At 47.2% G+C, this 13335-nt stretch overlaps 1 protein-coding gene across 1 annotated transcript in view; it reads right to left on the bottom strand.

The window, feature by feature from the left end:
• Card14 (caspase recruitment domain family member 14) overlaps positions 1–13335 on the bottom strand; it is a 32808-nt gene that overhangs the window by 15376 nt on the left and 4097 nt on the right. The window contains exons 3-8 of the mRNA XM_005350832.3: positions 5325–5462; positions 4264–4589; positions 2851–3018; positions 1392–1511; positions 732–857; positions 92–241 (exon numbers count right to left, since the gene is read on the bottom strand). Of these exons, the coding sequence (XP_005350889.1) occupies positions 92–241; positions 732–857; positions 1392–1511; positions 2851–3018; positions 4264–4589; positions 5325–5462 (1028 nt within the window). The remainder of the gene's footprint in view (positions 1–91; positions 242–731; positions 858–1391; positions 1512–2850; positions 3019–4263; positions 4590–5324; positions 5463–13335) is intronic.

Raw genomic sequence — 13335 nt, 5'->3', positions numbered from 1 at the left:
TACCACCCAGCCTCCCACCACCAATCAGCCTCCACCACCACCCAGCCTCCCACTACCACCCAGCCTCCCACTCCGGGGGCAGGGCACTCACTCCTCCTGGGGGCTCTGCCTGCAGCCTGCGCAGCTGAGTGCGCAGCTCGCAGACCTGTTCCGTCAGCTCGAACACTCTCCTTCGCAGGGCATCCTTCTCCACCAGGCGCTGAGAAATCTCCATCTGGGCCCCATCCCTTGCTGTGTATGCCTGTAGCCCAGACAGACATGTGGGAACAGTTAGGTTGGGGGCTGAGCGATCACAGGCCATCTGATCTGCAAGAGGTGCCCCATACTGAGGGTGCTTACTGTTAACTCATCCAGTGTGCACTCACCAGGGCTCACACTGATTATACAAACCTACTATGTTTTAATAAAACCCATATCTGCGATGGATAGGAACAGGCGCGCGGTGGGGGGGGGAGGGATGACAGAGAGCCGGTGTCAGTGCCTTACAGGGGAGTGAAGGACCTCCCATGGACCTAGGAAAGAAACCTGGAAGTGCGAGTCGTTTCCCCTGTGCCAGCAGCTCTTGGCCTCACAAACACCCCAGTAGGGGTAAGTGAAGGTGGTGGAGTTTGGGCCTCAGCTATAGCCCGGTAGGAGACAGTGAAGATGGTGTTTTCCTGAACCCGATGCCAGCAAGTGAGGACATCTGCATCCCCCCACTGCGGGGGAATTCCCCCCAGTGCTTAGGATACCTGGTCACGTTCCTTCTGCAGCTCGGCCACCTGGCCCTGCAGGGTGGTCATCTTTTCTCGGTACAGCTCACAGTCCACCTGGGTCTTCCGGAACTGGAGTAGGGTCTGTTCCTTCTCCTCCCAGTACTGTACATGGGGACATATCCATGGCGTTCATTGGCCCTGAGGCCTTAGGTGGAAAGAGGTGGATGGGCATGTGGGAGAAAGGGAGACAGGCTTGGAGGGGAAGTGAGGTGAATTCACTTTTTCTGCAGGAACAGGTTTAGAGTTCTGTCCACAGAGCGGCAGAGCCAATCATGCTGGATTTAGCCAGCAGCTGTGCGTGCAGGGTGTGTGCAGAATTGCATGCGGTTTAATGGCCCCAAATACAGAAGGGATTTCCTCTTGCCCACTCTCTCTTACTGCTGCCTTCTTTTCTCTCCATTGTCTAAGTCCTGGGCTCTTGTGTCCCTAAGCCTTTGACAGGATCTTGGGGCTCCTCCATTGCTTGCCTGACCATGAGGATTGGGCTATGGTTAGCATTTAGTAAGGACCTGATGGAGGAACAGGTGGGTATACCAACATATTATCTAAGCCAAGTGAGTTCAACTGTGTGGGTGACTGAATAAACCAGTCTCCCCACAATGCGCCTGCCCAAGATGGAGGGCACTGTGGTGTTACCTGCTTCTGCTGCCTCTCTGCAGCCACTGCTCGCTCCCGCAGTGAGTGGATGCGGTCCACCAGCTCTTGCTTGCTCTCCCTGGCCTCATCCAGGCTCTGTTCCAGAATGTCCTTCTCCACCTGGTGCAGAATGAGATCAGCCAACTTCCCAAGAGCCCTACCAATGGGTAATTGGAGCCCTCAGGGCTCTGTGTATGTTAGATATATTAATAATTATTAATATAGGTTGTTGTTGGAGGCTTGCTTAGGCTACAGAATGAGTTTAAGGCCCATTAGGTAATATAGTCGCTGGTCCAAAATAAAAAATAAAATGAGGGTTGTGGATACATTTTGGAGTGTGAGTAGGACTCTTGGGCTAATCCCCAGAAACACACACACACACCAGTCATCAGGGAGAACATAGGCATTTGGCTGTAACTGGTCAAGGAGACAGAACCCCTCAAGGGATACTTCTAAACAATCTTTCAACCTTCTCCTTCAGCAGTTCTGCCAGCCCAGCTTCCAGACAAAGGACAAACCTTTTCACGCTGCACCCTCCAGAGGGGCCTGTGAGTGACACACAGTCCAGCTCAAGCTGCAGTGAGCCATGCCCCATCCCCAAGGGGTATATGTTTAAGGAGTTTGTCTATGACTGTTTGCCTACAAGCATGTATGTGTACCATGTGAGTGCAACACCTGCAGAGGCCAGAAGGGGGCGTTAGAATACCTGGAACTGGAATTCCAGATGGCTATAAGTGCCATGTGGGTATTGGGAAGTGAACCTAAGTCATCTGTAAGAACAGCAAGTACTCTTAATTGCTAGCCGTCTTTCCAGTCACGCCCTCCCAGTAATTTTGTTTGTTGGTTTGTGTTTCGAGACAGGGTTTCTCTGTGTAGCCCTAGCTGTCCTGGAACTTGCTCTGTAGACCAGGCTGCCCTTGAACTCACAGAGCCACCTGTTGAATGCTGGGATTAAAGGCGTGTGCCACCACCACCCGGCTCATTCCAGGCTTTCATTACTTTATTTTATTTTAATAAGGTATCACCTGCCTCCTAAGTGCTGGGATTGCAGGTATGCACCCCGACGCCTAGCAGAATCTATCTTTTATAAGTGGCCTTTTCTATTGCAAAACAATGTGACCACAGTAAATTAACCCATAGGGTAAGCTAATATAGGGACAATGTTTCTAATGCTGTCACCATCTGGGTGGTTGGCAAGAGGGAGGCAGGAAGGAATGAGCAGGGCGTGGCATAACCTGACCCAGTGGGGCAGACTTATGGTGGGAACTGAGGCCGGAGGCTCATGAGTTCAAGGCCTGCCTATGATATAGAGAAGGATTTGGCATGAGCCACTGAGCCTCACTTTGGTGAAACTACCTGCAGGAAGTCGCACAGTCCACAGCCCCCACTGACACTAAGGACCTGGCCTTCCCAGATGGGCAGGAGGCACTGGCCTCCTGAGTGAGGGACTGAGCCTTACCAAGCTGAAGGTCATCGAGCGAAGTTTCTCGTTCTCCTCCTTAAGACGGTTCAGTTCCTCTCCCTCGCACTCCAGGTCGCTGGCCATCCTCAGGGACCTCTCTCGAGATTCCCGTTCACATGAGGACACAAGGCTTGCCCGCTGTAGCTCCTGCTTCACCAGGTAGAGCTGGGTGGGAGGAAGCAGGGGGAGGGGCATGGGGAAGGCTTCTCCTTAAGCACTGGCCAGATGCAGCTTGCCCCCCTCCCTGCTGCTGGTCGCATGTGAAGAGCCTCAGCCCCAAGCTTCGAAGGCACCATTCGTGGGTTTACCTCCTGAGCAACCCCAGACCCTCGAGGGAAGAAGGGACATTTAAAAATATAAATATTTGAAGTATACACGAGTGCATGCTTGTGTGCAGGCGTGTGCACAGGAGTGGAGCTGCCGAAGGCGTCAGATCCCCCTGAGCTGGAGTTACACACTGCCCAGTGTGGACCAAAGTGTTTGGGTTCTCTGGGAAAACAGTGTGCACTCTTAAGCTCTGTGATGGTTTGAGTGACAATGTCCTCTGTTGACTCAGGCATTTGAACTCTTGGTCCCCAGGTGGAGGTCAGGAGGAAGGATGTCACTATGGGCAGACTTTGAGAGTATAGCGCCTTCTCCTACTCAGTTTCCTCTTGGCTTCAGTCTGTAGTAGAAGCGATGCTATCTTAGCTTCTTGCTCTGGTCATCTTGCCTCCTGCTGACATCCCTCCCTGCCATGGCAGACTCTTAACCCTTTGGAGCCAGGAGCCCAGGCAAACCCGCCCTTCTATAAGCTGCTTTGGTCACAGTGTTTTATCACAGCAACAACGGTAACGGATACAGCCACCCAGCCAGTTTAGATTTATTTTTACTACAGATGAGATACAGTGTTTAAACTAGTGGCTTGAGCAGAAAGGGGGCCTGGTGCCAGCTCCCCTCCCTACAGTTAGACTGATGGGCACCAGTGCCTCTGGTGTCACTGCCCTCTTTTATTCTGCGAATCCCTCTGATGGAGAGAATGTGGACCCATAGAGATGAGTGGCCACACCACCATAAGAAGAAGGTCAAACCAGCGAGGGCTTGGGACATTGAGGGCCATGGGAACTGGACCCTTCAGCCAGACAAAGTTTCCTGAGATAACTTGCAGGGTCCAGGGGTCTGTGTGTGCCAAGGGCCTGAACTCCCAAACTACTCAGCAAGATCAAGCTGGCTTCCTTCTTCTTTTGGTCAGAAGACCAAGAGAAACGTGGATCTCTAAGATCTCCCCCTGTGTTGGTCTGGCATCCCTGGAGGGAAGCACCCTATAAGGCAAACCCAGGAGGTCTGCAAGTCGGGGTGGAGGCTGGTTCCCAGGTGGGATCAAGAGAAAGAGGGGTCCTGCTTGGAATCCCCCCATGCCTGGCTGGGTACCTCCTCCTGCAGGCTGTGACAGCGTGTGGCAGCCAGCTCCTTCTCCCGAAGTGCATTGCTGTAGTGCAGGGACAGGCTCAGCATCTCATCCTTCAGTTTCAGGACCTCGTGGAAGTGGGTGCTGACTTCACGCTTCATGCGGCTGTGCTCAAGCTCCAGCTGGCGCAGGCCCTCTGCACGGCCCTCAGCCGAGGCCAGGCGCTCCTTCAGCTGCTGGCATCTCCGAAGCAGCACCTCCTTTTGTGCCTTCTCCTGGGCCAGCTCATCCTGCAGGCTGCCGATGGCCCCAGCTAGGCACTCGGTCAGCTTGGATGTCTCCATGAGACCTGCAGATGGGCGATCACTCTCTCTGTCATGCTGCCCTTCCTACTCAGCCACCAGAGTCTTGTCCCCTTAGCCAGACCCTCGCGACCCTACAGGCCTACTTTATTGGTGTCTCTGAAAGCCTCCTGCTTTTTTGGATTCCTTTTTTTTTTTTTTTTTTTGTCTTCATTTCAACTGCGCATCTAGGCTTTCCCACAAGACCTTGCCATTCTCATGGAGCTCCCCTTACGAGCTGTTTGCACTCAAGGCTAGCTATGTCTGTGGGACTCCAAGAAAAACACCGCAGAGACATAGATCTGCCTGATGAACTCACGAATACATCTGTCACACCAAACTAGAACACATGATTTGTTAGTTGAGTTTCCTGAGAGGCCTGTTCTTTTAACTCCCAAATCTTTCAACAGGAAAGGCCAGAATCCATCAGCTCCTAAAAGGGACCACATGTCCCATCAAGCAGGCTAAGCCTTTACTGCATGACTGTGCCCACAGACAGAAGCCAAGGGAGACACTAGGCTTCCCCGTAAGCAGCAGAAAGGTCAGCCTTCCACTCCTGACGTGTACGGGTGCCCTCCAGAGTCTCCTCATAGGACAAGGTCACTAAAGATAGGCCTCAAAGCCCCCAAGGCCTAGGGGCTTCTTCTTCCCCACCCTATTCCAGTGCCGTGGGCTGTGAGAGTGCCAGGACCCCAGACTGGAGGGACGTGCTGTGTGGCAGCCTCATCTGCTCCCTCTCTCACCGCTGAAGGTGCTGAAGTCGATGTCAGGCTGCAGCCCGGTGACCAGGGTGTACACATCAGGGTTGTGGAACTTCAGGCTTTCCAGAAAGGCGATGGCCCCATTCTTCCCTCGGGCCTTCAGCAGATCTAGCAAGTGCCCTTGAGAGAGAGAGAGGGAGCGCCAGCCTGAGCCACCAAAAGGTGTGGACAGCTTTGTCCGTCTGGGGATTGGGGTTCTGTGGGATCCCTGGTGGAGAGGTGTGCAGGCCTTCACTGTTCTCACGGGCTCTGTGCACTAACTCCCTTTACTCATGATCATCAACTCGAAGAAGCAAGATCCATTTTAGTTGGACTCCTACTAGGGACAAGAAAATTCTCTGCTATGAGCTGAGCATAAAGGGACATGTGCAGACACACAGTCTTACCATGCTGAGGGATCTCCCCACCGCAGCTCTGGTGTGTGTGTGTGTGTGTGTGTGTGTGTGTGTGTGTGTGTGTGTGTTTAGAAAACAGCAATCTTTTGGAGTTCCCAGGAGTGGCTGCAGGGAGCTCTAGAGCGTCTCAAACACAGGACTTAGACCCTGTTTTTCCTAGCTGGAGTTAGTAACTCGGATCAATCTCTCCTATACTTGGGATCCTTGGACATACATTATATGACATCGGTAACCGCCACCTGCCACCTGGCTTCTAGGGTCTGCTTTTGCAGTGAGCATTTTGTCAACAGTCGGGCTTCATCCAACAACTTTCAGTGGGGCAGACACAGGTGAGCAGATGCTAGCAGAACAAATTCCAAAGGCAACTGCAGTGGAATGTCTGGTGCCCCCAAAAGGTATGCCACCCCCCAAAACGACCCGTGCAATAAACTAGAGTCAGAGTGGAAGAGGGAACCTCCTTTGAGGGACTGTCCCCATCAGATTGGCCTGTATGCAAGGCTGTGGGACATCTTCTTGATCAATGATGGGTGTAGAAGGACCCAGGGCATTGCCGAGGATGCCCCCTCTGGGCGGGTGGTCCTGGGATGTAAGAAAGAGCTCTGACCAAACCATGAGGAGGAAGCTGGTAAGTACCATTCCTCCATGGCCTCTGCTTGAGTTCCTGCCCCAACTTCCTCAATTGTGGGAGCCCACGTGTGACTCAGTTTCCATCTGGAGTCATTTCTGACTTAAAAAAGTCATTTGAGTTTAAGCTTACCTGCTCTGCTTCTTCCAGTAACTTTGAGGGCTTTGACTGACATCTGTGTTAGCCCATAGAAAGAGCATTTTTGCCCAGTTGAAAGAGCACATTTTTCTATCAAGATATGAGCTGGTGTGTGCCAGCCAGAGGTGTTGCCGGGGTACTGGGGACGCAGCCCCACAGCTCCATATTTCAACACAGAGGCACTCCTCATTAGAGATGAGAAGCTGCTTAGCTGAACCAGGTAATGCACCTGCTTGGGCTTCCTCCTAAGGTCAGTGCAGGGAGGTGGTCAGCTGACTGTTTTGCTCTTTGTCCTGCCTTTTGCCTGTAGTATATATCCTGCCTAAGAAGGAAACTCGGGGCTGTTTGGTAATGACCTTCAGTCATCCGGTCTATCCTATGTTTCTATCCTTTATTTCTCTTAAAGTAACATTTCCTAAGCCTCAACGCCCCCCACCAATGAACCCCAGCTGATTTCCGCCAGAGCGGTCCAAGTGTGGGGCCGGCCACAGGGGACAAAGTGATGCTCACCTCAGGATGAAAGAGTACACTCAGTAAAAGGGAGATCCGTGGCGACCTTTACCGGGAGCGGAGCGACGTAAATACAAAGGTAAGTAAATGAACGGGTGTGCATACAAGAAAAAAAAGAGGTTTTGCTGTGCAGCATGAAAAAAATAAGTATAAGAAGTAACTCAAGGGCTGGAGAGGTGGCTCAAAGGTTAAGAACACTGACTACTCTTCCAGAGGTCCTGAGTTCAATTCCCAGCAACCACATGATGGCTCACAACCATCTGTAATGAGATCTGGTGCCCTCTTCTGGCCTACAGACATATATACAGACAGAACACTGTATACATAATAAATAAATAAATAAATATTTTTTAAAAAGAAGTAACTCAAGTATAAGTGTAAAATAAAAAAGTAACTTGAGAAAGAAGTAACTTGATCAGAAGTGTAAAAAGTAACTATGTACCAAGGAAGCAGCGAACATCTGTACATTTACTACGAGATATTTTAAAAGCTGGAGGTGCTAAGGCAGGGCGTCAACAACTGTGTAAATTTCTAGAGTTTGTACATTTACTTACAGATATTTTAAAGGTTAGGGGTACTAAGGCAGGACAACAGCAATTGCTTCAATTTTTTAAAATGAATAAAACATGTGTGTCCCTGGTTCCCTGCGGAAGGGACTGTGAGTCTAGAGATTTAACAAGGTGTGAGTGAATGGATGAGCATTCTTTGTCTTGGTCTGTGTTTTGACTGTTACTATGTTGCTGTTCTGTTTTATGTGTTCCTGTCTTTGAAAAGTTTAAGTGGTACTGGTACCTGTTTGTGTGTCTTTATTGTCTGTTTTTGTCTATTGACCTTCTCTGTTGTTCTGGAGGAGATGAGGCAGGCAGCCTCTGCCTCTAGCCTCCTGTGGATCAGTTCCAGGACTTTGGGTCCTGAAAGAAAAACTTCTCAAAAGGAGAGGTAACGATGGTAACGCCACCTCCCTCCCTTGTTCTCTGGTCCACAGTCAGCCAGCAGCTCCTGCAGAGGGCAGGGGTGAGCATGCTCAGGTGGGCAGAGAGGACTACAGGGAAACCTGCTGACCGCTTGCAGTTAAAAAACTGCATGAATGTGAAACAGAGAATCTTTGATTGTAGCCAGAGAAGTTAACAAAAACAATTTTTTTCCAGGAACACTGGCAGCCAAGGATGCTCTCCGCGAACACCAGTGCTGCTCCTCCCCTTTCTTTCCTAAGCCAAGTTCTTCTCCACTGTGATAGCATCAAGGTCTCCTCTGCTGACCAACAGTTTCCCATCTTAACCCTTCGCTGTCCTGATACTGCTTGAAAAAATGTTGAGTTATACAAATCTGTATACTTAGGGAAGCATTGATTTTAAATAAAAGTCAAAGATGCATTATGTTTGAGAAAAATTAAGCTTTCATTTCCACAGGAAAAGAAAAAAAAATATGGGATTTAGTCTTTTAGATCCGATGAGTTACAAATGCTTATCATCTTTTAAGGAAATTGGGTATAAATTATTATTGATTAAGATAAATAAAACTGCTGCTAGTTTCAAAAGTTTCACATTGATACAGGTTTTTTATATGTGAATGTAAATTTAGTTATTCTTATTGTGATACATGTATATTGGCTCTTGTCTGAAATGCGTGCAATGTTTCAGTCTGCTGGAAGACTCACTAGAGAGATGCTGATAGAGATTTGCGTGTTGTCTGAAGGACTAGGGGACAAACAAGGGACTGTAATGATATAGGAAAAGGAATTTGTCTATGAGATCATGTTCTCTAAAGGAGAAAGGAGGGCTGAGGTCCTACATACGAGTTAATAACTAATCATCATGTTGCAGCTCTCTGAGCTATATGATCGGCCTCCTGTGAAGTGACAAGGCTGAAGCTCTTAGCTATTCCGACTTTTATAGAGAAGTTCAACCATGTTTATTAAAAGCTTCTACGTCACATTGATGGTCGGTGAATGAAAACTGCAGTTCAGCTGCTCCAACAATGGCCAATAACAGGACAAAATGCTCATATCATGAGTCTATATAAATTCTGAGGGTCTAAGATTATAAAGGCCTGAGGACATTGATACGGGTTTTAAGGATCTGAAGGCATAAAAGCCTGGTTATATGGGTCTGAAATATATAGATACAATTTATAAGAAATAATGGTTTAAGATGTATATAGAAAACATTACAGGATTTCTTTCCCTTTTCATAATATTTTTACGCTAGGATTTCAAAAGTTCAGAGTTTAGCATTAATAGAGTTCTGACAACCTAATAAAGCAATGGTTGCTTACTGTTTGGGTCACAAGCTCAAGATTTTAAATTTCTTTTGGTTGTCTTCTGAATATAGGCTTATATGCTGTTTAACCCAAATCTATAGTTTTTGCTGGGACTCAGGATGTGAATCTACTCCTGCTGTTTTATGGATTCCTGTTACCTGCTATTTCCACAATACAGATTTCAGTACAGACTGATAATGCTAATATATCTAAAACTTTTATTTTTTTTAAATAGAGATTCATACAAACTTCAGGAAATTGAGAGAATTATACAACTTGGATCCACTGCTCACAATTAAAAAGATTATGGTATTTTCTGTCTCCTGGCCTTGGGACTCTGTCCCTTAATTATTGAGACTATGAGTTTACGAGTTTCAAATGAGTTCACATATTTAACTTCTGTTCCTAGTTTGTACCTGTCTTGACAGGTTTCCACTTGGCTGACAAACATGTCCAAGCATCAGCTGCTGATAACAACCTGCTCCAATGACTATGAGTCCTGAACTTGCTTAAAACTGATGTGGACCAGTGCAACCATGTAAATGCTGTCTTTTCATTTTGTCAATGAACCAAATGCTTCTGAATTCCCTCATTGCCTTTGACTAACATTCTAGCCTTCCTGAGAACAACATCGTAAGGTCAGCAGAAAATAATTACAAAAATGAATATGTCATCCGTTTTCCTTCCCTGGAATGCTAGATAAAAAGGGAATTTCTCTGTCAGCCATCCCAGGGATTCTGGTCCTTAATGCCTTGAATAAATGAGAGTTACTCTCTGGGTGCCATTAAGCTAATGATGCTGAAACCCCATTATAGACTCTGGGATAAACTCATCTCAACGATTTGAGATGATGTTCTATGCGGGGGCAAGGAATTTTGAAAGGTCACGTGGGAGTCTTAAGACTCAATTAAAAATACAATAAAAAGGGTGAGTTAGGGTTATACTCACAGTCACCATATATATGTTTTATTTCAAAATTTTAAATTTTTAAAATGTGGATTTCTGAGAGCAATCTGCCATGAATGGATTTTGGCATGAGAGTACCACCACATAATTCGCTCAGGTCTACGGAAAGATCCAGCTACTGGTTTATGAAAGGGTCCCAGCACTGTTTTGGTACGGAGAGAGGGCATGTTTGTGTTTTTTTCACAGGATGAAGCTCAATTGGTTCGGTGTTTGGGACAGAAAGATGCTGATCTTGATGTCGCTGCTGATAGTCCAGAAAAGCCAGAGTGAGACGGATTGGGCCTAAGTTCCCGATCCTCCTGTTTTATGTCCTGCCGTTTGGGAAGGAAAGGAGATTGTGGCCACAGTCAACCAGATTGACCTGCTACACAACAGCTTCTGATTGCTTGAAAATTTTCTCATGTTGGGTATGGCAAAGGAATTCCTGTATGTTTAGCAGAGAATATTTGCCTTAGAGGGATGTCTTGGACTGTTCCCAGAATTAATTATGGAACATGATAAACAATGACTTATTGTACAAAGTTATTGTTTCCTCGGGTAACTGGGTAAATGATACCCCCCCCCCCCGTAGAACACTGCTGTGGAGATGATGCACTGGCATTATCCCACTGAAGCACAACATCACAGGGAAGCCACAGCACATTCTGGACTGGTCTGGGAATCAAGATGATTATAGCGACTCTTATTCTTCGCCTACAGCAGAATCTCGGGGCCAAGGACTGTCAGCTGGAATTCGGTATTCCAGTACAAAATTTCCACAGACTTATGTTTGGAAACTTGCCGCTGCCATGGGAACAGTGGCAGGACAATCCAGTTTTTCAAAACCTGTTTGCCCCCTGAAAGGAACTGTTTTTGGCTTGTATGAATGTTTTATGTTCTTTTGGTGGGAGAAATAAAAGTCTCCATGAATGGTGTTTAATGTGTCATGTCTTGATTGTATTTTAACTAATTGTATTTCTCAAGTGAAGGATCACACCTGTCTGTGTATTAGTGTTGGAACAACAAGTGTCTGTGCAGGGAAATGATCCATGGTTTATCGACCATGGGTTGCAAGAAATTGCAGAAATTAAAAAAGCTTTAAGTAGACAGAATGCGTTGCTGGATTAGCTGTGGCAGGAATGTCTGCTCTTGTTGTTGTCCTGACTGTTACTGCGGTTACTTCAGTGGCCTTGTCTCAGTCTATTTACAACGCTGGGTTTGTTAACCAATTATCTGAGAACGTTTCTATGAGATTGGAGACTCAAGAAGAGACAGATGTGAGAATGGAAAATAAATCAAACACCTCGTATGATGTGGTACAATCTCTGGGAGATGAGCTCTAGAGCCTAAAAACAGAGTCCAGTTGAGATGTCATGCTGATTATGTGTTTTTTTTAATAGTTTTTTTTCAATATTTATTTATTATGTATACAATATTCTGTCTGTGTGTATGTCTGCAGGCCAGAAGAGGGCGCCAGACCTCATTACAGATGGTTGTGAGCCACCATGTGGTTTCCAGGAATTGAACTCAGGACCTTGGGAAGAGCAGGCAATGCTCTTAACCACTGAGCCATCTCTCCAGCCCTGTCATGCTGATTATGAATGGGTCTGTGTTACATCTGTATGTAATGACAGTGGCATCGGTTGAGAGAGAGATACATCACATCTTGAGGGAATCTGGCATAATTCTAATGAATCTTTAGATTTAGCTAAATTACATCAAGAGATTTTGGAAATGAAAAAGGCTAAATTAGATTTTGATGCAGCAAAAGCAGCTAAAGGTATTCTGGAACAATTTTAAAAACTGTTCCAGCGTGGTCAGCTTTTACTTCACTTCTTAGTAATACTGCAGCTGTTGCAGCTCGTGTTCTTGGGGGCGTAATTTGTTTACCTATCGTTTGCAGGCCGATCATGAACTCGCTATGGACAGTGGGCTTGGAACTTCACGGAGTAAAACTCCATACGCTTCCCTAAACTTATGTTACCAGAGACGGGTGAGTTGTCTTTGCCTCCTTTCGACCTAAGACAGGAGATGGACCTCTAGGATCCATTTTCCCATGACAGGTAAGACTAGAGTGTGTAAGGAACCCCCAAGGCAGACGCGGTCTTCTGAGGAGCTCTGAGGTGTCCTTAAAATATGATAAAAAGGGGGGATGTGTGGGAGCCCACATGTGACTCGGTTTCCATCTGGAGTCATTTCTGACTTGAAAAAGTCATTTGAGTTTAAGCTTGCTCCTCTGCTTCTTCCAGTAACCTTGAGTGCTCTGGGTGACATCTGTGTTAGCCCATAGAAAGAGCATTTTTGCCCAGTTGAAAGAGCACATTTTTCTATTAAGATTTGGGCTGATGTATGCCAGCCAGAGGCACTCCATGTTAGAGATGAGAAACTGCTTAGCTGAACCAGGTAATGCACCTGCTTGAGCTTCCTCCCAAGGTCAGTGCAGGGAGGTGGTCAGCTGACTGTGCTGCTCTTTGTGCTGCCTTTTGCCTGTAGTATATATCCTTCGTGAGAAGGAAACTCGGGGCTTTTTGGTATTGACCTTCAGTCCTCCCGGTCTATCCTATGCTTTTGTCTTCATTTCTTTTAATGTAACACTTCCTCAGCCTCAGCGACCCCTCCCAGGAAACCCTAGCTGTTTCTGATCAGACACTCAATGATAGATTGCGGTTGGGAAGTGTAAGCCAAACAAACCCTTTCCTCCCCAAGCTGCTTTTGTTGTGTTTATCACAGCAACAGAAAACCACTAAGATGGTACCTGTGTGTGTTTTTTCCTTTGGATCAAGGATCTTTGTGGATATAATGAAGTGAAAGGTCTCAAGGCAAGGCTGTCCCGGGGCTGGGGTGCAGCTCAGTTGGTAGTGTGTTTGCACAGCATGGGGGCTGGGACACCCCCGTCCTGCTAGTAGAGATAGATGAATTGAAAATTCAAAGTCATCCCGGCTACGTAGCAAACTCAAGGATTGATGTGGGAGTGATTTCTTATTAATAAAGAAACTGCCTAGGCCCCTTGATAGGCCAACCCTTAGGTGGGTGGAGTAAACAGAACAGAGGGCTGGGAGAAAGAAGTTGAGTCAGGGAGTTGCCATGGTTCTCGCATTCCAGGCAGAAGCAGGTTAAGATC

This window comes from Microtus ochrogaster, chromosome 7, assembly GCF_000317375.1.
Source record: "Microtus ochrogaster isolate Prairie Vole_2 chromosome 7, MicOch1.0, whole genome shotgun sequence".
NCBI classification, from domain to species: Eukaryota; Metazoa; Chordata; class Mammalia; order Rodentia; family Cricetidae; genus Microtus; species Microtus ochrogaster.
Note: the sequence above shows the minus strand (reverse complement) of the source record. Positions and strands in the feature narration are given on the sequence as shown.